The 24,216-nt window shown below is 39.8% G+C and overlaps 1 protein-coding gene across 6 annotated transcripts in view; it reads left to right on the top strand.

Moving 5' to 3' along the window:
* Positions 1 to 23,557, top strand: part of MAP2K5 (mitogen-activated protein kinase kinase 5) — a 301,668-nt gene extending 278,111 nt beyond the window's left edge. For 4 of the 6 annotated variants that reach the window (XM_012543497.3, XM_023498214.2, XM_012543493.3 and 1 more), the window contains one exon: positions 22,933 to 23,557. In XM_012543497.3, the coding sequence (XP_012398951.1) occupies positions 22,933 to 23,037 (105 nt within the window). In that variant the 3' untranslated portion in view covers positions 23,038 to 23,557. The remainder of the gene's footprint in view (positions 1 to 22,932) is intronic. The other 2 variants (XR_004232393.1, XM_023498226.2) reach the window with 2 other exon arrangements.
* The last annotated feature ends 659 nt before the right edge of the window (positions 23,558 to 24,216 follow it).

The following is a 24,216-nucleotide window of genomic DNA, read 5'->3' as shown; positions in this document are numbered from 1 at the left end:
AAAACACCTTGAAGGTTCTTTCCTACCCTAAATCAATGGTCTCTGATCATTATTTGAAAGGTAGCTATTCTCACTACTCTCCCAACAGTGCAATAGAATTGATATCATATGGTTGGTGGGTTTGTGCCATTCTGCCCCATTTCAGTCCAGTTCATGCAAAAGTCAAGATATCACCCCATAAAGTCACTGGTGCTCTTCGAAAATGAAAGACAGCAACAAACCACATGCAACGATGCAATGATGATGATAACCAACACTAAGTAGAACTCTAAGATCCTAAAGTGCATGACGTTTATTATCTCATTTGATATTTAAAACCTCCCTGTGGTTATTTTATAATATCATTGTCAGAATAAAAGTATTTCTATTATGTGTTACATATCTATAGTTAGAATAAGAGCATTTGTATTATATATATTGCATATCTATGAATATGTATTATGTATGTTACTTATCTATGGATATATTAGAATAATAGCATTTATATGGCACTCTGATGTTTACAAAGCACTCTACACATATTCTTTCATTTTATCCTCGTAGCAGGTGGTAGATGCTATTACCCCCATTTCACAGATGAGGAAACAGAGGCTCATAAGAATGCAATGATTTGCTCAAGGTCATGATGGTTAACAAGTGTCTGAGAGAGGATTCAAGATCCTCCTGACCCTAACTTCAGTGCTGTACTCATTATTCCTTAGAATCCAAGGCAAAATAGAAGGTCATCACAGAGTACCGCAGAGTACAAGATTTGGAGTTAGCGATGTGGATGCAAATCCCAGCCCCATCACTTACAACCTTGGTGGCCTTGACCAAAACACTTCCCTTGCTGGGAGACATTTTCCCTCATCTGTAAAATAGGGCTAGTCTAGATGCTGTCCGAGGTCCACTCCAGCTCTAAAGTTCTGGTCTCGTGGCAATTGCCGCCTAGGCCCAGACAGGGCTCCGAGGTCACCAACCAAGCCTTTTAATTTACAGCTGAGGAAACTGTAGCCTGAAGAGGTTAAATGATTTATCTAGAGTCACACTCCTCATACATAAGTGATGGAGCTGGAATTCAAGCCAGGAAGCTCCGTAGAAGAGATAAGCCTTGTCCACATGAGACACGGAAGACTAAGATGACAGCAGCTAATCACGGGTGAGAATGGGAAATGAATTTCTTTAGCTCTAACTGCTGTAGAAATCCAAAGAGAGGGGAAATCAATACGGGTTAGGGTTAGACAGAGAAGACTGGATGGTGGAGATGGAATTTGAGCCAAGTCTTGAAAAATGGGTGGGATTTAACTTGGTGGAGCAGAAAGGGGAGGTAATTACAGATGAAGGAAATAGAAGAGGGATGAACATGACATCTGGGATCTGAAAGTGCTAGAGAATTATCCCGTTTTCTGTAGGACTTTCATCCAAGTCCAGAGGAATAAAACAAGGCTTAGATCTGAAATCTCCAGGGAACCCCAGGTGGGTTACGCCATGTATCCATGTCTTGTTTGAGGGTAAGAATACTTCTATTAATTACCTCCATGGTTAGTTTGAGGAAAAGCCTGTTAAAGGCAGAAGTAAGGACCAGACCTGTGATTTCATTATTGTAGAGAACTCCCAAATGAGAAAATTTTCTGCAAATGTAGGTTGATCTCTGTTACTCAGAGTTACCTGGAACAGTGGTATCACATTCAAATAGAAACAGGGGCCTCTAGAACTTACATGAGGATCCCCACAGGTCACATTGACAGTTTTAAAATGTAATATTAATTAATATTTTATTGTATTTTATTTCATTAGGTTTTCCTAGTTACATTTTATTCTAGTTTAGACCACACGTGGGAGGGTTATGGGCCTTGTATAGCTCTTGGATCAAGGCTGGTTAAGCAATTGAACCAGGATTCAGCCAATATGTCTCAAGAGGCAAGACTTGATTCCTGATCTCTCTTGAACAAGGATAGCTCTTTATCTGCTGTACCATGCTATCTCAGGAAGACCCGAGTTCATAATTAGCATCTGGAACTTGTGTAACTCTGGACAAATCACTTCACCTGTGTCTGTCTTGGTTTCCTCATCTGTAAAATAAGGATAAGAGTGCTTAACTTCCATAGCTGTTGTGAAGATCAAGTGAGATAATATTTGTAAAGCACTTTGCAAACATACTGGCTTTTATTATTATTTAATAACATAAGTAAGAATTATTTCTTTGTAAAGTGTAAAGCATCTCCAGTGCTAGTGCAATACTGTGCACATAGTAGGCAATAAATACTTGCTGATGGATTCACTTAAACGTTCTATTATTTCATTGATAAGAGTATCCCCTCCCCCAACACAGATTACCATGCTTTCATACCTTCATGAATTGCTATGGCCAAAAAATAGTTACCCCGCTGAGGACTAGCCTTCTGGTCCTCCCAACAAACTTAGCAAGGTTGATGGTTGAACAACAGACCTGCTAAGCTTCTCTTTGAAGTGATACTGGCTGAGTAGGACCTCCTGAAGTTTTTGTTTCATTAGTATAGCCTTTGAGGATACAATATCTCCTTCATGCCACAATAAAGTGTCCTTCACTGATTGAGTGGCTCCTCCAGACCAGCTACCCCCCATTTCTCTCCAGGCTGTGCTCTGAACTTTATTATGCCTCCATTCCAAGTACCTCTATGTCCTTTCCACTTTCTTTCCAGCTTCTTTCTGTGTTATCCCTACCTATCAGAATGTAACCTCCTTGTGGGCAGGGGCAGTCTCCCTTTGCCTGTATACGTGTTGCCAGTGCTTAACATAGTGTCTGGTGCATAGATCATGAAGGCAGAACAAATGCTCATTAACTGTTTGAACAAAAGTAAGACTTTAGTGAGGGTGCTATCTCTTAGTATTACAGAATTCAGGTAGGAACACTGAGCTTTCTGCATCTAAGAATGGAGGTAGACTATCAAGGATTCCTGTGACGGAGACAGTATGATGGAGTAGGATGACCATTAGACTAGATCTGTGTTTAGCTACCAGCTTTTTTGACTAATTGCCTGGATAGTTGTATGTCCCTGAACACTCAGTGAATTTCTCTGACCTTCCCTACTCTCACATGACCAACGAGAAATGTTGGGAAGTTGGGAAGTTTCAGCAGCCAATTGGTCCAATAGCCAGCTGATAGAAATCGCTTCTACAGTATCCTTCAGGAAGTGGCCATCCAACTTCTGCTTGAAGATTTTAATGAGAGGAATCATTAAATCTTATCCCATAGGACTTATGCGAGACAAAGAGACACAATGTACGGAAAGGTGCTTGGTGAGCCGGACAATGCCATAGTGATGTGAGAGATTGTCATTTTCAAAAGCAGATGAGCTGAGAAACCCAGAGTCATCATTAAATTCTAATGGAATGATAAAATTGCTTTAGGAACCTTAAGAGAAGAGCTGCATCTTTAAAGGAGGTGATAGGCCAGGTTTCTACAGTCTTTCATGGCTTCAGCAAGAGGGAAGGGATAATCACCAGAAGGATAATCTTCAGTGATGAAAGCAATGGGAATATGGCATTGCACCCCTTAATTCCTGGTGTTCCAATATCTGTAGAAGAAATAGGTGGCTGTGAAAGGATGGACCTGTCCTCCATGATGATTGTTATATAAAAGAGGTAAGGGACTAAGATTTAAAAAAAAAAAAAAAAAAAACACATTCTTATGTCCTCACTCAAACTTTTCACATCCACCAGGTCTAAATTGAAACTAGTCCTCTTACTATTGTTAGGTGGCTTAGGTCCTGGGCCAAGTTCTGTCCCTCAAGAGCTATGTGACTTCTCCAAGTCTCTTAGAGTCATAGAGTCTTGGGATTTAGTACTGGAAGAGACCTTAGACTAACTATTTGATCTCCAGCCTCCTCAATTTATAGATAAGGAATAAATCCAGAGAATTCCTTACTTGCTCAAAGTGACACAGGTAATAAATCTCAGGGTTTTGAACCCATATTGTCTAATTCTAGTGCTCTGCTCTGGCTAATGTGCCACATCTCATATCATGAGGTCTCACTTTTCTTATCTGTAAAATGAAAAGATTTGGCTAATGGTCTCTGAAACCCATTCTAGACCAAACAAGCTATAAATCTGCAGAGTATAGATTTCCTCAAAGGCCTTATTAACTCTCTCAAAGATTTTTTTCTGCCCATAATCTTAAAGTATTGAAATGCCAGTGTAGACACACCTGACAACTGAGTCTTTATTTGCTTCTCTCCACCCCACCCCCCTTTGTTTTGCTGGATTCTCCTCCCTCTTTTCAGAGGACAAATTCAGAAACTGCAACGCAAAGCAGGGATTGAACTTCCTTTAAAGCTGCCTGTAGACATCAGGAATATTTATTTTCTCTATTTGTTTTAAGCCTGGGAAGACTGTGTGGTTTTCTCGATACTGTCCTGATGGAGCCCTGCCCAGCAAGCGTGCAATGCCCCTAGCCCTAATGTGCCATTAATGATAGGTTAATGTACAGTATAATGTTTTTGGGACTATGGGTTCATTACACTTCTGAGTGTGAGGTCTTTCCACAGAGCGCCCAAGGTCCCATTGCATTATATCATGCAATAAAAATACCCTTTTCATATCACACACTAATAAACTGTATTTGAAATGCTGTCTGAGGGCACTGCTATCTTGTCAATAGTCTGTGTGTGAGTGCAACAGTTGGGATTCCTTTTTTTTTTTTCTATTTTATATTTTTAGTTACACTGAATCCTGATTCCAGGTGAGGCTTTCCTCATTTTCATTTCTAAAAGAAAGTAAATTGAGCTTCTCTGGCACAGACCCAAGGGAAAAGCAATTTGACAGTTGATAAGGGTCCTTAAGGAATGGTGGGTAGATTCCTAATTCTATGCTAGCCAATTTCAGCTTCCTTACTCCCTTTGATATGTCTTTGTCAGCAGAGTACATTGCATTTGAAACTACCCATATGTGTAACACATTAAAAAAAACAAATCTAAGAATATGCAAATCCAGACCTACACAGACAAACTGGGCGTTTGCCTGCATAGGAGTGCACTAAACAGACCTTCCCTGCCTTCAATATGTATTAATCAGATTATTTTCTTCCTGACACAGGGGTAATATCAGAGGCACTTCTACTGAGGGGAAAGTTAGACCTAAGTAAGGTACTTTGGACTACCTGAAGACAACTAGATACCAGTGAGAAAGAAGGCACCAGAATTAAATATCTCCTTCACAGTATTATTCCTTAGAATATATATTTTCCCTATTATTGTGATTATATTTTTGAATTATTGCCCTCACTAATATAATTTTGAATTATCAGTTAATAAAAGAAAAGGGGACAGAAAGGAGGGAGGGAGAGGGAGAGAGAAAGAAGCAATAGTGAATGGTGTAGACACATTTTTGAATATATGAGAAAAGCTGTCCTGGGCATTAAGTAGCCATTAACCTAGTAACAATCTTTTTTATCTCCAAATAAGCACATTGGTACCTTGGGTCACTGTAGGATATCCTTTCAACAATATCTCCCTGCACTATTTCTATACCTTCCTAATTGGTCTCCCTGCATCCATTTTTTTTTACCCTATTCAGTAGATTCTCCATGTGATTACCAGATTAATATTCATAAATATAAATCTGACCATGTCACTACTTGAAAATCTTCAGTGGCTCCCTATTGCCTCTAGGATAGAATACAAGTTCCTCAGTGTTTAATTTTTTTTAACCAAGAAACATAATTTATTTTTATAAAATTAGCAAAAAAAAAAAAAAAAAAAAACCCAGCTATAAGGGTTGATTACTACTCCTTTTCTTGAATGAATATGCTATCCATTGAACTTTATCTGCATTTGCATCCTGATGGACATTTGAGTGATTTTAACTGATACATTCAGCTGGCTGATATATTCAGCCAAATCTTGCCCTTCTGCTTTTTTCTTGATGATCATCTCCTTTTCTTCAAGTAATGTCTTTTTATTTAGGCCCTCAAGCCAGGCTCCTTTGCCATAATTCTTAAGGCCCTTATCTATGAAAGAGCCCACAAAGCTTGCATCTCCTGAGAAGCAGAGAAGGCCTTTATGCTGTGCCTTATTTATACCTCTGCCTCCTTGCACAGGACACTCCATCCCCCATCTCTCTATATTTGCACTGACTGTTTCCCATACATGGAACACTCTTCTTGCTCAGCTGAGCTTCTTTTTGTTCACATGTATGTCTGATTCTTCATTTTCCTTTTTGGGGTTTTCTTGGCAAAGATACTGTCAAGGTTTGCCATTTTCTTCTCCAGTTCATTTTCCAGATGAAGAAACTAGGGCAAAGAGGGATAAGTGACATAGTCATGCAGCTGTCAGAGGCCAGATTTGAACTCAAGAAGATGAATCTTCCTGACTCTGTGCCTGGCACTGTATCCACTGTCCCACCTGCCTTAGAATCTCTAAATTTCCTTCAAAATTTAGCTCAGATACTACCTTCTTTAAGAGACCTTTTCTGACCCCTCCAGCTACTAGAGCCTTTCCTTCTAAGCTATTCTGTATGTATTGTGTATGTAACTACTTAATTACATATTTTCTCTCCTAAAAGAATGTAGACTCCTTGAAGACAGGCACTGGTCTTGTCTTAGTTTGTATCCCCTAGTATTTGGTAAGGACTTAGTAAGTGCTTTTTGACTGACACCATGGAGTCTGTCTTTTTCTTCATCCTGATTTCATTTCCTAAGAGCCCAAGTGTGGCTGTACTGTTCCTGCAATGTGGCTCCCACTCACCTTTCAAGTTTTTTTTTTTTTTTTCTTTTCATGTACTCTGTAATGATCAGTTGGCAATGTTAGCTGGCTCTTTCAAGGATATATTTTATCCTCTCACTTCCTGCCTTTCTACCTGTCCCCCAGGCCCGGAATTCACTTTCTTCATCTCTGCTTCATAAACCCTTTATGATTTCCAGTTGTTAATGTGTGTATGTATACTTGGTATTTATTTGCCTGTAATCATGTTGCCTTCCCCCAAATAAATGTAAGTTCCTGGAGGGCAGGCACTTAACTTTTGTCTTGAATGGCCAGTGCCTTGTCTGCTGAATCAGACTGAGTTGCGTTGACAGACATGATCAGAGACAGCTACTGACAGCATTGATGCCCATTTGCCAGACCTGCGTCAGGGATATCATTAATGGGAATGAACCTGTATCAACAGCAAAAGTAGCATCTATACTCCCTGAAAAATACTCTAATGAATCCCTAGAGACACTGCTTCCTCCTAACAGAGCCAAACAGACATAAAATTGCTTTCATATGACTGTAAGAATCAAATGGCTGAGAGTCCAGTCTTGGCTGGGATTGCTCAAGTAAGAGTGCAGACTCATTTTTCCAGAATAAAGTGAAAGATTGAGGGGACGGGGGTGGAATGAGAAGGCTTCAGAGAAAAAAGATTTGGGGAGAGATGTTGTGACAGTCTAGCAGAATACCAGGCCCCTTAGCTCTGGGCAGAGTCCACTTAATTGTCAGGAGAAAATTATTTAAATTTCAAGGGTAATTAACTTTCTTTTTAAGGGTTATAGGTTTGAACTAAGTTTCTTATTTTCAAATGGGGTGCCTCAAACATTTATGTAACCTTCTAATGGGCTTTACCCTCTCAAGGGTTAATCTGTCTTTTGGGCCACTGGGACTTGAAAAATGTTACCCTTTATCAAGAAAACCAGAAGTGACAAGTTCATTTAAAAAGCCTGGTTTGTCATTGTTTATCTAATTTTCAGAGTTGACACAGAAAATTAGATCGGCTGACACTCACTCTCTGACCATCTCTCCGGCTCATTTCCCTGGTCCTTTCCTACCTGACCTTTGCAAGTCAAAATGTTCCATGCCCAAAAATATAAAACTTCCCACTGAGTTTCTAAGTTGCCCTGCAGTCATTGTAGGATTATATCGTAGGATGGCATCCCTAACGTTATTAAAAAAAAAAAAACAAGATGAGGTTATAAATCTGTTCAGTGAACTAATTCTTTCCCCCCCTTTTTTTTGTCATAAATCTTATAAGTAATCAAACTCTCTTAGAGAGAAAGCCAGGGTAAACTTGGGGCCCAAATGGCTCCATTATATCTTCAATGAATTCAGGGGCTTGATGGCTTTGTCTCTCTTTGTGACACTGCACAATACCGTGTGGTGACCCCAGTGTGAAAGGAGGCTGACTAAAAGTATTGATGGTGGGGCTGAGAGCTTATTGAATTTACTATTGACATTTTAAAACTCATTAGAGTGGTACCTCATTCATCTAGCATCATCAGGGAGTGAAGCTTTCCACATAAGTGAATTTTCCAGATAAATGAAGCTTAATCCTTTCTGTGTCAATTTTTTTTTAAATGATAACAATTTTTATAGGAACCTTTAATTTTCCTTTTTCAACAGCTTGTGCTGAGCAAAATTGGTGACTGAAGATTATGATTTCAAATCTCAATCATTGTAGTATGCTGTAACATAGTAATACTTTTGGAAATTTTAATATAAACACCGTCACTTTGCCCACATATACATTGCCTTCACAATAAATGACCTCAGAGTTGCAGTGCTTTTTTAAATGCTCATGCCTGCTTTTTATAGTTTTTCTGTCTCTTCTCTCATGATCAAGCTGTCAACTTTCATTTCTTCCTACTATCTATTCCTACTTCTAGCAATTTTCCATGCCATACCCTTCTAATGTGCTTCTCCTAATCTATGGTGGCCTAGAAAACCAGAATCAACCAGTCATACTGAAATTGTGTACAAAGAATAAATAGGCCCTAAGGATCTCCTTTATAAGTAAAGCAAATAAACTACAGAAGTACATTGATTTTGTGACTTCTGTTTTGACTTCTCAGGGGCCTTTTTTGCTTCCATCTGCATTCTCAGCTATGATTCAGATAGAAGGATTGCTATATTAAATCACATCATCATATTTTACTAAATAAGCAATAGGCTAGCTAATAAAATTTTATGCAAATTTCCATTTTTTCAAGAATTTAATCATTTCCCATCCTGAACCAGGAAATTATTAAGATATATATAGATGTATACACACACACAGTAGATATAGATAAATAGATAGACAGACATTTATTTGTTTATTTATATATGAAAGTTATGTATATATTTGGGAAACCAAATATCAAAATATGGACTAAAAAAAGTATTTAGGTTTTAGGTCTAGAGATGGTCATCCAGTAGTTATAAGAAAAATGTCAGTTGAGTTTTTCAAAGATCTATGAATTTGATTGATGTGGAACTTCCTCTTTCTACACAAAATGTCACTTATCTCAAGAGGGCTGAATGGTCACTTATATATCTTTTTTTTTTTAATTAAAGTTTTTTATTTTCAAAACATATACATGGATAATTTTTCAACATTAACTTTTGCCAAACCCTGTGTTCCAATTTTCCCTCTCCTTCCCCCAACCCTTCTTTAGATGGCAAGTAATCCAATATATGTTAAACATGGTAGAAATATATGTTAAATCCAATATATGCATACATATTTATACAATTATCTTGCTGCACAAGAAAAATCAAATCAAATAGGAAAAAAAATAAAATACAAAATACAAGTAAACAACAACAAAAAGATTGAAAAAGCTGTGTTGTGATTACACTCAGTTCCTACACTCCTCTCTCTGGATGTATATGGCTTTCTTCATCACAAGGTCTTTGGAACTGGTCTGAATCATCTCATTGTTGAAGAGAGCCACATCCATTAGAATTGATCATCAAATAATCTTGTTGCCAACTTATCTTTTAGAGTGAATTTTTGTTCTGTGCAAATTGAACTAGATAGCTTCTTTAGGGCCCTTTCAGTTCTGAGGACCTGACATCTTCAAGAGTTTCAGGGACCGCTACATTTTGCCATCTTACTAATAAGCCACTCCAAATTTAATTAAACTTATTCCTAGAAAACAAGTATGTTGTTTATCACTAGACCTTTAGGAAAGACCTAAAAGACAAGACCATTTTAGTATGGTCAGATTTACCAAAGCTTGTACTCAGCAGATTCAGTGTTTAAAATCATAGGATTGGTGCCATGAATGGACTGGATTGAACTGAATTGAATTGAAAATTCTACACTTACAACTGAATTATGGGCATTCCTATAAGTCCACTAATTATTGAATCATCCTAACCTTAAGAGTGAAATGATAATATTATCTTTTTTTAGTATACTCCAATTAAAGTTAACTAGGGTATTTATACTAGAACAAATTAAATATCCTTCCTTAGCTAGTTTTTATAGCATGACCAACAGCCCTATGTCAGTTCATGCAGGTCACACCATTCACTGCCACAGAAAACACATTTCAAGCTTCTGTACATTTAATTTTCTTCAACATTACCTTGCAAACCACAGTGAATCAATAACAGAATACTTAAGTCCTGCAGGTTGTTTGTGTTTTGTTTTAGAAAATATTGCTCAAGGCTAAAAGGAGGTTCTGTGGTTGATGATTTTTATTGTTGCCAGAATGCAAAATGGCTTGAGTCCGTGTGTGTGTGTGTGTGTGTGTGTGTGTGTGTGTGTGTATGTTTTAAAAGATTGGACAGGTGTAAATGGAAAACCGGACTGAGTAATAGTGGAGAACCTTTAGAATCACCAATGACTTCCTATGAGGATTTATATTTCAGATGCAGGGACTTTGACCCTATTGCTCCTGGCCCACACTCCTTTTCCTGCTCTCTCTGCCCACTATGCTTTCTCCTGAGCCCTGAAGTTTAAAAAAAAATGAACTTTCATTTATATTATTTAAACTTGAATCACCTCTAGGGCTTCTTTCAGTTTTATGTTCAGCCAAACAGGTCGCAATTTAAAACAGGTCAGAAAAAAAAGCATTCACCCAAATTGTGTGTGATCTTGTCATTCTTTTCCCGTTGCTTATCTGCTTTGTCAAATTGGAAGTCTTCCAAATGTTCCCATTTTAAAAGACACTCAGCCTTGATCATATTCTGATTTTTAGGTTCTGTCTATTCCATTACTCTCCTAAGAATTTCTCCCTATTAAGAAAGTTACTGGTAGGCAGAAAAGAGGGGAAGTTGTTTTGCTTGTATCTTTAAAAAAATTTTTTTTCACTATTTTACTATGTGCTGCTAATAAGGTGGATCTCAGGAAACAGTCTTTGATTACTGAATTAGTGGATATAAAGCACTTTGGGAAGTTTAAGGTACTAGATTGTGGCCAGCAATCTGTAGGATGTCTGCCAAAGATGGGAGGCTGGCTGACATTCGGTGGCCTGTGAGCTGACCAATACCTCTCTGCCTCCTTCCTTGCTACTCTTGCGTTGCCAGTATCTTCCAAGAGTCAGGGCATTTACAATTGTGTTCAATGGAAAAAATAAGTAAGTGAGAGACAGTGGCTTAAAATATACTGGCAAAATATCTGAGGCAAAATGTCTGAGATAATATATTAGAACTCTGGGGCTTTTTCTTTATTGAGAGAGGAAAAGGGTAAGGGAGAAAGAGAAAGGATAAAAGAGGGAGAAGAAAGAGATAAGGGGGAGGGAGGGAAGAAGAATGAGAATGAGAGAAGTCATCAATGGAGAGGCTGGAGAGTTAGATCCTCCTGCAAACTATAAGTCCACAGATGGTCTGAAAGTGTTTCTGCCATCCGGACAAGCTTAACTTCCAAACACAAAACCTTCCCACACTGTCAGCCACTCGTGTGTTTATCCACCTTAATGTGGCCTTTGCAGTTATCCCTTTTCTCCCTCCCAGCACTGGATAACACTGATCCTGTGGCCACACGCTGTAATCATGAGCTCTAGAATGAATCATGGGGACCTCTGGAAACATTCTCTTCTCTCAATGGGCCATTTTCTGACCAATTATTGTATGTGGGAACACATAGATCTGTTCAGATGAAAGGTTGAAAGCTTTTTGACCTGTTTAGTTTGCTGTGTACAGTCCAGAATGGCTAGAGGTAAGCAATTTACTGCTAATAATTGAATATTTGGGGGGAAACATCTATTTCTATAGCAATTGTGAAGAATAAACTCAGGAAGGTTGATTGAAATGGCATGTCACAGCTGCAAACCATTCCTAAGGCCTTAAAATAAAATGAAAGGCTTGAAGGGTGCCATTCTTGGGTGGAGGGGGGGAGAGCATGAGAAATCTGAGGCCAGGGAAGGCAGATTCTTGGGATAGGTACCCTTACATTTGAAATCTCTGTGCCCTTGGAAGTAGCCTCGATGAACCTGATACCAATCGGGCTGAAAGGGCAGCCAACATCAGATTATTCCCAATTAGAAGATCACCCTAACAGTTCTTCTGAGATGAGGCTTATGCTCTCACCTTATTTTTGCAGTTAGTGGCTTTTCTTTCTCTCCCAAGTGCTCAGCATTTTACTGTACTTAATGATTCGGCTGTGGGAGATTTTTAAGAATTTGTTTCATTTGACCGAAAGTCATGCATGCCCCTTTAACTCATATATGCTCAAATAACAAATTCCTAAATATTTGTTTAATAGCACTTTACCAAAAGAAGAAAAACATATGAGAATTGAAGTGACAAAAGTGAGCCATGGAGTGTGAGGGGAAACATGAAGAGCAGAATAATTCAAGGCCAGTTAACTTGGGAGTGAAACCCCACTGTAATATAAACTTTTAAATCTAATTTTTGAGCAATTTACATGAGTTTTAGAGGATCACCTGTAATTCCATGCGGGGGCAGCTTTGGCCTCAATGTCAAGTGAAGCAGCTTCCCCATGACCCTCAAGCTAATGAAGAATGCTCCTTCTTGAACCTTTCAAACCAGCCATAGTGTGTTCCTTGAATTCTAATGCCTTAGCAGTGTCACTTCCTCTCTCTAGTTGCCATATATATTCCTCCTACCAGTTGTGTACCTCATATCTCCTAGAAAAGGGATTCATCTCTCCTGGTAAAAAGTACTCCTTATTCTGAAAAATAAATATAATTTGCAAATGTCCATTTGGGCAAAACTCCATAAAGCAAGTATATGTATACAAAGGAGTAGATGCACAATGATAAGCTAATTGCTTTAATTAATCATTTTAATATTTTTATTTTGTGATAGCTGTAGTCATGCACTGTATATGTTTCTACTCATACTCAACTGACCCAGAACTTTTGACATTTCTGACTTTGACTAATCAAAGCTGGATTACACATCAAAATCTTATAAACTTGGTGCCAAGGGAGATAAAACAAGTTATTGCAACAAAAGGAAGATGAACTGAAAGTTCTTTGAAGTTATTATTTATTCTGAGTCAGTAACAAATTGAGTGATTTTTACTTTGTTCCAGTTAATTTGCAAAGTACTGTACTTTAAAGACTTAAAAAAAAAAAGTACCATCTAAAATTCCAGGGCAAAGGTCATTACTTACAGGGATCCAGATATAGCAGAGGTATCATTCAGCCTGCCAGGATAGCACAGCAACTCAGGAGATGCTCAGTACAAATCAAATGGAGCCAAAATAGTTTCTTGGCTAATTTAGCCCAATCAATGAATAAATATTTATTCACAGATCTGCTCTATATAAGACTGAAGGAAGACTAGCACTAGATGGTGACCTTCTCCTCCAAGAATTTACAGAATAACCTGGAAGATAAGACACAAGAAAAAATAATTATGGAAAACATGTGTCAGAAATGGTAGGGAACATCCAACAAACACTGTCCTGTTATGTGCAATGTTACGTATATAAGAGTGAGTCTCAAGAGAGTCTAGGACAAAGGAGTGTTGGGAGAAAACTCCCTAAGGGTTTGAACTGAAGGGTGAATAAGAATTAGGCAGAGAGAAATGCAGACGTTTGTTAAAAAGATTTTGTTCGACTTTTTGTCCTCTGGGGGAAAGAGGAAAGCATCATTTTTTGTTCATTAAAAAATGTAATTTAAAAAAAAAGAATTCATCCAAGAGGATCAGGCAAAAGTATAGTAAACTTTTGTAAGCAAACCTGCAGAGACAGTCACTTCTAAATGTAACACACACATGTGTAAACCAGGAGTATTAACTTCAAGGTTTTTCCCCTAAGTAAAGAAAGGGAAAATCCACCAGAGGTCAGCTCTTCTTCACTGGTGACAGGTATAGAGTACAATGCTCTCCTTGAACTGCAACACTGTCACCTGAAGGTACTGCAATTCAACAATTATTTATTAAACACTTTTAGTAAATAATGTCTATGTCTAGACATAGACATAAGGGCACTTACATTAGGAGGTTACAACATGTTAACACCATGCCTGACATTTATATTAAAGTTTGAAAAGTGCTTTACCTACATCATTACTTTTTACCCTAAAACAACCCTGGAAGGTAAATAATGCAAGTGATATTGTCCCCATTGTATTGGTGAAGACACTGAGGCTTAAAGAATCTTAAGTGACTTAGGACCATACGGCTAATAAATGTTAGAGGTCTCTCCTGATATCAGACCCAGCCCTATACCTGCTGTGCCATGTACAAGGTAAGAAAATAAAACTAATGTAAAAAGAGGCAAAGTGGTGACAGCTGAGGGGACCTGCCATCACAAAAGAAGTGGCGCCTGATTTTCACCTCAAAGAAAGCTAGAGATTGTACCTTACGTGAAAGGGGAAAGAGTGAGTGTATTCCAGGCACGAGGGACACAGTCAGTGCTCAGGCAGTCCATGGAGTTCAGGAACAACGAGGAAGCCATTGTGATGGGATGCAGAATTCATGAAGAGATACAATATGAATAAGGCTGGAAAGATGGTGGGGATCATAACAGAGGCTGTTAGTATCAGGTGGAAGTATTTTTCAATTTATCCTCTAGACAACAGAAAGTCCAACCTTGAAAGGCTTTTTCACAGACATCTTGGGGAACCTGGGGGGAAGGGGAAAAATGGAGAAAGTAAGTTGACCTCTCAGGCTAACAAGAAAACATAAGCACTACTGAGGACCTGATAATAGTACTCTTCATTCAATCCATCCATAATGGATTTCATCACAGTTAATGAATGAGCAAGAATTGGGATGTGACTACACAGGTATGTAAAGTAGGAATCAACAGAAACCATATGGACACTAAAGCCCAGGTGAAGAAGGGACTGGATTGGACCAATGATGATTTCCTTTTCATGAGCTATTAAGTTTCTATCAATTCCCTTCATCTCACTCAGGTAATTTATTTATTTCCAAGTCTGGTCCATGTCAGGCTCCAGGTGACTTTCTTTCTCCCCTCCTCCCCACCGCCGTGTCCCACTTTTGGACCCATCTTACCTTTTGTAATCATGTCCTTTTCCCTTTATTATGCCTCCATCTTCTGTTGAGAAGTTTGTGGACCATAATACTTCAACCCTCACCGGTTTAATTGTTGGAATTAGCCCTGTGAGAATAAAGGAAATGAGAGTGGGCTCCCACTGCCTGTTGATGAGGTTAGCATGATTATTCAGCAGCTTCATCTTGCCACTTGCTTGGCTGCTTCTTTGCATACATGGCTATTAATGTGCTCTCTGTATGATGAATAAAGGACCTTGGTGTCTGGGCAGTCAGACGGTGCCTTTCACAAGGGCTAAAAATTGCTTTTTACAAGTGTAATATCAATATCTTGGCTTCACGGTTAAGAGCAACATTAATGTTCCCATTGTTCCTCCGAGCTCGCTGGGGTTACTTTAGCTCTTACAGACCCTGATTCCTCTGCCAAAGAGATAAAGCGTTCATCCAGGCTCGGAATAGGGTCTGAGAACATGGGGAAGTAAGTGCTACCGAGGGGAGCATCTCTCCCTGTTTCCCTTTCTGAAGAGTTCCAGAAGTGGCCTTCCAGACATCCTTCACCAGGTGCTTTGCTTCTCTCCATCTGGTTCCTTACCATAAAAGGACTTGCCTGGCTCAGTGTCCTTGAATCCTGGCATCCCTTAGGGTTGATGTGAGGCATCAGGGGATCAGGTACCTGCAAAATGGTCCAAGGTAACTTAATAACTTTCTGTGAATTCTTCATTTTTCTCATTTGCCTTAATTGAGTTCCTTCACCTTCCTAAACCATTAATGCACTCAACAAATACTTATTGGGTACCAGTTTCGTGCAGAATATAGTGTTAACCCTCAAACCAGAAATTATACTATTTCTCTTGATAATATGACCAGGTACCCAGCACCTTTGTTCAGATCTTCATGGGGACTCAGGTTTTCTGCCTAAGCAATTCAGAAAGTAATATCTATTTACCCTATTCCTCATATTATAGTGGGGACAACTGGAAAACAAGAACAGTAATTAAAGCTTTTAGAGAAAAGGGGGTCGGTCAGTGTTAGTGTGTATGTGTATGTTATGCTTAAATAGCAATTCTGTGGTGGAGATGATGATGGTAGTAATGAAGTCATAGGTTCATAGGTTTGTGGGCATTATTTCCTGTTTGGAAGGGAGATTAGAGATCACTTAGTCTAACCTTTATTTTTCATATGATGAGACTGAGTTCTAAAAATCAAGAGAGACTGAGTTGATTAGGTTGCTTTCCCAAGGCCACACCTAGAGCATCAGAGCTTTAATATGGACTTAAAATCCTGCAGTCTCTCTGATATGGTGTGCTTGCTAATGTTGGTGAATTCTTGCGTCTCTTTTGGAGGAGTTCTCTAAGTTATATAGTTCTAGTCTCTTCTGTTTTATTGATTGGGCTTAAAACTACAGAAATGCCCCTATTGTTGGGTGCTGGGACAAAATCAGGGCAATCTCATTTTACCTGGTGATCAATTCTCTATAAAGGTGGTGCAGTTCTTCAGAGCAGACCTAATCCCTATTACTTTCCCTCAGTACACTTGACTTATATTCAGCTCAACAAACATTGCTCCTTTTGTGGTAGTTGTTCAGTCCTTTCAGTCATATCCAAGTCTTCCTGACCCCATTTGGGGTTTTCTCGGCAAAGATGTTGGCGTGGTCTGCCATTTCATTCCTGCTTGGCAGCAGTCACTTACCTGAGGCAGCTAATTGGTGCTAGAGTGCACGGAGTACCAGGGATCCAAGTTCAAATGTGATTTCAGACACTTATTTTTTCCAGCACTTTTATTTGCCTCAGTTTCCTCAATTGTAAAATATGTTTGGTACGAGCACTTATTTCAGAGGGCTGCAAGGATCAAATGAGATAATACGCTCCCAAAGCTTTTAGTGGCACAATGTCAATGGTTATTCCCTTTCCCCCTTAACCTCCCTGAGCCCCAATTTCCTAATCTGTCAACTGAGGGGATTGGGCCTTTCTGGCTCTAAATGCACAGCCACCTTCCTAATTAGCATACCTGATATTCACCTTACTGAATAACTCCAGAAATATTTTTGAGCTGCTCAGTTAAGGGACAATGATTTGCATTCTAAATGGATTCTTTGCTTTCTCTAAGAATTTACTACAGTTCTTTCATTAACTCTAGTTCATTTAAACAGTGATATCCCCCCAAAAGAGTGACCCAGTTGATGTAATAAGCAGTGCCTTGCAGTCAGGCAGAACTGAGCTGGATGCCCCTAGCCAAGTCATTTAACCTCCGCCTATCTCAATTTCTCAACTGTAAGATGGTTGTTTGGGGGGGTCAGCTGAGATATTTGCAAAAACACTTTGCACAGTGCCTGGCACACAGTAGGCACTTACTAAATGCACATTTTCTCCTTCCTACATATCACTGGGTAGACAGATTGACTGGGTAAGCTGAGGCCTGCTGGCATTTTTAATTTTGCATGTGCTCCCAGTGAATCAGGCCCCACCCCAACTGAGACCCACAGTTTTGACATTGTTGACTTAAGAGGAGCCCGGGGCTGGAATGCTTAAAGCAACAACCAGGAGGTGCCAGGCAGAGCCGGGGAGGTAAAATGTGAATCGGAGCAGGAGTGCCTTTCCTCCTTGCCTAGTAGTACCTGGACTCAGGTGGCAAAAGGGGCCCCTGCTGTTTCTTCTCGGTGAAGTTAAGGGACGTCTCAGCCCTCCCTCTCCTGTAGTTCTGGTCCAATTGTTCCTGAACAGATGATTACGGAGATGGAGCATATGGAAACCAAAGTCATCCAGTATTTTTGGATAGTGCTATTACCCCAGGCTTTCCATGGGGGAGGAGAAATCCAAGGCTTGACATACTGGCTCAGGCAAGCAGCTTCCCATTGTTCACTTCAAAAGGCAAGAGGTCACTCCTTTCCTAGCAACTTGAAAAAGAAACTTGCCTTCATGTATTTCAGGGAGGATTTTCTTGCTCCCAGTAGAAGATTTAAGAAAGTAGGAAAAGGGTGATCAAAATAGGGAAAAAGAGACAATACCCAGAAGACTGGGTAAAAACTCACTCAGCTTTAGCAAACCTTGAGTACTTGACCTCTAAGGCTAGAAAGGACCTTAGAAAACAACCCCCTTGTTTTACATATGACTCTTGTCCAAGGTCACACAGCTGCTAAGTAGTGGATCCAAGCTTTAAATCTAGGTTTCTTTCTGATTCTTAAGTCTAGTGCTGTTTCTGCGATACCGTGTAGTATTTATGAAGCTAAGTCATAGAGGAAAGATGCAAAGATAAAAAGAATCAAACTTAAAGATGAAAGTCTAGGAGGGGTAATGAGGCTATGCAAATAGTGTAACAAGTCACATAAGGGTGAATGCAGGGGCCAGACCAAGTGCTCTGAATGATAACTTCTGGTCGAGATCAAGAAAGACTGCATAAGAGAAGGTGACATTAGAACGGAACCTTCAGGTAGGATAGGATTTCAGCAAGCACAGATTGAGATGGGAGGAGTTTGCAAGGAAACCGGGGGAAATATTCTACCCATAAGGACAACCGAGCTAATGTGAACCACACTGGGGAGTTCAGGAACTGTATGGTGAGATCACAGAACATGTTAATGTAAATGATGTTTTGGTTCTGATCCTCCAGTTTTACAGCCACATAGTCTAGACCTTCCTCTAGGTTAGAAAATGTGCCCTTCTAATCTATTCTTAAAAACAGAATTGTTGAGCTAAATATACTCCAACTCTTCCTTTCCTTATGCTTCATGAAGACACTCAACCACTGGAACTCTTGATGGATATATATTGTACATGAATATATGATAGCAGCACTTTTATGGTAGCAGAGAATTGAAAACAAAATGTGTACTTGTCAGTACTGAGAGTGGCTGGACAAATTGTGGTATGTGGATATAATGAAATATTACTATTCCACAACAAGAAACAAAGTGAGGAATTCAGAGAAGTATAAGACATGTGTGAACTGTGAAGTAAGCAGAACCAGGAAAACAATATCCAGAACGACTGCAACAATGTAAATGGGAACAAAAAACCACAGGAACAAACCTGAGTGAAAACCACTTAGTAAATAAGGACCCAGTGTTTAACTGAAAAAGGTTAGAAAATGAAGAGATGGGGCTGCTGTCATACTCGTTTGATAAGCTCTTTAGCATTTTTTTTTCCTGAGGCAATTGAGTTTATTTTTTTATTTTTTTATTTATTTATTTTTTTATTTAATAGCCTTTTATTTACAGGATATATACATGGGTAACTTTACAGCATTAACAATGAGGCAATTGAGTTTAAGTAACTTGTCCAGAGTCACATAGCTAGGAAACATTAGAGCTGGTGCTCTATCCTCTGTGCCATCCAGCTGCCCCATGGTTAGCTTTGCTGAAGTTTTATTATTATTGCATGTTACAAGAAATGGTACTCTAAATAGAGAGATTTTTGGAAATGAAGATGATATGAAAGCAAAAGTTGTCAACAAAAATGCAAAAACAGCAAGTCTAGCTTAAAATTAATGAATAAACACTGGTCAAAATACCAGGGCTATCACTTGGCTATGCCTCTTGAATAAGTCATTTAAACTCTCTAATTCTACCAACATTTATTAAATAACTTCTATTTGCAGCAAACTATGCTTGAAGTAGAATGAAACACAAAGTTTAAATAAAACAATCCTTGACTTAACGAAGTTTGCCATCTTAATAAGTGAGATTGGACATAATGTTAACCAGACTATATAGCATTATATAATCACATTAATTACAAATCAAAGGACTCTATATAGACTAAGAGTGGGAGTCATCATCCACTGAAGGGATTAGGGAAGAACTGGGGAAATGTTTATTTGTGCTCAGCATTAAGGATTTCCACAGATGAAGAGAAACATGGGCATTCCAGGCATAGAAACCAATGTTGGGGCATGCCATATTCATGGGGAATCTTGGCTTGGAGCCATGTAAAGAAAAATTAAGGGATTAAGCTAGAAAGGGAGGGTGTTAACAGATCAGGAAGAGCTTTAAACTCGAGATATGAAACTATAAAGCCTTTGAATTCAATGGGCAGTAGGAAGTACATAGCAAGTGCTTAAAAAGTGCTAGAGCACTAAGTGACAAGTAAAGGGTTAGGGGTAAAGAAAGACAAGACCAGATCTGTGGATAAGAAAATTATCTGGTAGCAGTAATAAAAGAGCATAGAGGAGTTGGGAAGATCTATCAGCAGCCAGGCTAGTGGTTATAGGGTCTATTGGCAATGGAAAATCAGAGGAGGGGACATGTGTTGTGTCTTCATAAAAGCAAGGCATTGTTAATAAGAAATTACTTGGATTTAACACATGTTCCTTGAATGAATTGTAATTCTACTTGAATCTCCATCTGGGGGCAGAACTTTAGTGCATAACAAACACCCCAAAATTCACAACTCCTTCCAGCTTCATATTTAGCACCAACACCCGTCTCCCTTGCCTTAGGCTGGATTTGACCTTGAAGTCATTGGTAGGAATCCTAGATTGTTATTTTAAATATCTGTTCACCTGTGTGTCTGGAAGTTGTCTGTAGTCTCCATCTCCTGTGATTCATTCTTGTCCACATCCAGACTACTCCTTGTAACTTGCTTTCCCCTCTCAGCCTGGAGGTCTATTCTCATTTATCAAACAAATCTCTTGCCTCCCTTTCCCTTCTTCCCCCCATCCCCCACTCTGCCATTATGTTTTTGAACGTCTGGATGACATGCTGGAAAGATGCCATAGCCTTTCACCTTTGGAACCCTGGGTTCAAATTCATTTTAGGCACAATTGAAAATGAGTGTGATGATCTCATCTCACTGAAGCTCCTTGCAATCTGCTGTAATTGGTCCAACTGTCCCCTGGGGGCCTGCAGGTCAAGGCTGAGGTGTATTGAAAGAGCAGTTTGGGACACTGGCAAGACTGACACCTGGTTCTGGCCAGACTTCAGCGGAAAAGGGAGGGATGTTTGTAGGAGGGGGTGGAAATGGTGCTTCAGACATGGGGGAGGAGGCCCAAAAAGAGGGGAAGGGAAGAAGCAGAGGGGGACAGGGAAAAGGATTAAGGGAGAGGAGAAAGGAGGATGGCAGGGAGAGCTGGGCCAGGGCTGGAAGAAGGGTAAGGGTTGGGAATGGAGACCGAGGAGGAAGAAGGAAAGGCTGAAGAAGGAACTGAGAGACAGTAAGGAGGGAGGGAGAAAGGAAATTGAAAAACTAACCAGTCATGTCTGCCCTCCGCCAGGCTTCTTCCCCGTCCATCTCTCCTCCCTTAGGTTAGACATTCTCTGCCGGCCGCTCCAGTTGCCTCTGACCTCACCAAACTCTAGGATTTTTCTTTGGTGAAGAAAAATGCCACATGTCCTAAGGCCAATTAGCAGTGACAGGAGCTGTCCTTACAGAGGGTTGAAGGGAATGAGGCAAAAAACCTTTTTCTGCTTTCTCTTTCACCTGATTTTTAAATGAGGCTATGCTGACTGCCCTCCCTATTTTCCATAAGACTCCTTAGGAGAAATCCTGAGGGGCTTGGAGATTGAGAGTGTGCATCGTGCGTATGGGTGGGAGGGGGAGACAGCTAAAGATAGCAGAGCCTGTGTGTCTATTTTATGTGCATGTATAAATAGGTTATACACAGAGAGAGACAGAGGATAAAAACAGATGGAAGACTAAGCCTGGAAATGTGCCCATCACTCTTAAATCAGACTGTACAGCTTGAGAGTGAGCTGTACAGTAGCAGGAGGAAGCAGCAGAAATTTTCATTCACAAGCTCTAGTAACTACTCTATGGAAATGGAAACAAACACATCATTATGGTCTTTCCCATAATGTGTTTGCATTTGTTCCAGAAACACTTCCAAAGAAAGTGAGCTAACCAGATTCTGATTTATTTTTAGGAAGGTGTCAGTGGTAGAGGGGAGGGCTGAAAGAACTGACGTGAATTGTGTGACCAGATAACATTTGAGTGTCTTGGCAGAACATTGCCCTACAATTCAGGAGACTTGGGGTCTAGTTATTAATACTGAATCTGTTGGTCTTGTAAAGGAAACAGCATAATGGATCTCTCTCCTTCCTTTGGAGAAGTGAGAGGTTGTGGTTGTGGTGACTTTGCATAGACAAATTCCTGTCTTAGATTTTCTGAATTGCATTTTTTTCCTCTTTTTTTTTTTTTTAAAATTCTAAGAGATGACTCATTGGAGTAGAGGGAGTATGTTAGAACATAAAGGTGGTACAAAAACAAGATCTTAATAAAAACATTTATGTGTATATTAGGTCCTGCTGCATGTCCATCATTGGGCATAGGAATCATTATTGTGGTTAAAGAAGTATTAGACACAATTCCCCCCCTTAGGGAGACCGTCTTCTACAGGGAGAAGGAGAGACCTGGACAGATACACATGAAAAGATAACAGAACAAAACGTGTTTACCAAGAACCAAATGAAAGGGGCCACACATTAAACAACGTGGTTCCAGAGAGGCAATAGATGTGAAATTGAGAGATCTGGACTCAAATCTCATCTTAGATTTTTGTTAGCTGATTTCATTGCTGTGGTTGTTCTACCCTTACATTTGTAATTCAATCGATTGATTAGTATTGATTTCATGGGTACATGTGTCTACAAAACCTACTAGCAGGCAACCAGCTCCCTGAAGATGAGCCTCTGAAAACCAGTCTTATTCTCAGTCAACAGAAACCTCAGGACATACTGTGATGGACTTTTCCACCTTGGTTGGACCAGGCCAGAGCTAGGGCTCCCACTTCATAGCATTAGAATGGAAATTCATGGGGTTTTTATTAGGATGAATATTGTTACTAATAAATCTGCCTCTGTTCCTACCTTCAGGGCCACCCATTTATCATGCAGTACAATGATGGGAATGCTGAAGTGGTCTCCATGTGGGTGTGCAGGATGCTGGAGGAGAGACGGACCCAGCAGGGGCCCCAGTGAGCAGGGAGATTGCAAAAAGGAGCCACAGAAAGAAAATCCTGCCACTGACTTTTAAAAAAAGAAACTCGCAACCTATCGTGTCGTCGTTATGCTCACTGCACAGCGTTATTTCCAAGCACCAGAAGAGCCTTGGGGAGCATCCGTACCTTCCGAGTCGGAGGGAATTCAGCGGAACTCCTTGTTGCCTTCTATGCTGTCTCACTGACTAACCTTTGGGGACCTGGGTCCCCAGGACACAGCCACAAGTCGGCCATTTGGGCAGCCGAATGTGTCCATTTCAGCACTATGAAATTACTGAACCTGAATCTTTTGCTACCAAGTGAATGACAGAGTGATGGGCCCAGGGAGCCTGAATATTCCCATTTCCTTTATGGCCTTTTCTGATATTTTTTGGCTTTGTTGTATTTTTTTAAATGAGAAAAGAATGGGGGAAAGGGAAAGGGATTGGAACTCCCAAGAAAGGAAAGCTTCTCTGTGTCATATAATAACAATAAAAGCATTACAACTTTTAACCACCTCATTTAAGTTTTGTTTTGTGTCATCTATCCCAAGTATAAATGTCTGAGAAAACTTAGAATGCAACAGGGCTGAAAAGCATTTTAGATCAATCAATCAAATCCACAGGCATTCATTAGCACTTAATAGTTGCCAAGCCTTGTTAGGTGCCATGTGTACACCCACAAAGGTGAGACCATTCCTGCCCTCGCAGAGGTTACATTCTACTCACTGTAAGAAGCGCTAGCCCAGAAAGGAGCTTTAGGGACTCTGTGGGCAATAGATTGCCATTTCCAGTCGCCATTTTCCATCGGTAATTCTAGTACTGATTTGATGATTCAGGGTGTTCAGGAGAATCGATGCAAGTACCTCCCTGAAGGGGTGGTGGGGATGAGGGGGGACACCCTGGAGTCCTAGAGGGTGACAGATGGGGTGCACAGCCGGTTATGGTTGAATAGGCTGGTTGATGAATAGATATTACCTGGTTCTACCCCAACATTTGGCAGATGAGGAAAGAATCTGGGAGATGTTAAATGATTTGCTCAGTCACCAGCGTTAGTTTGCAGATAATTAGCAAAGCCAGTCTAGAACTCAGGCCTTCTAACTTTCATCTATTCTTCCTCCCACCAAACCATGCATCTGCGTTCAGTATCAACATTTCAATGAATAAAACCTTTGTGTACA

The sequence above is a fragment of the Sarcophilus harrisii genome, chromosome 2 (genome assembly GCF_902635505.1).
Source record: "Sarcophilus harrisii chromosome 2, mSarHar1.11, whole genome shotgun sequence".
In the NCBI taxonomy this organism is placed as follows: domain Eukaryota; kingdom Metazoa; phylum Chordata; class Mammalia; order Dasyuromorphia; family Dasyuridae; genus Sarcophilus; species Sarcophilus harrisii.
The sequence above is the reverse complement of the archived record's forward strand: the minus strand, read 5'-3'. Positions and strand labels throughout refer to the sequence as shown.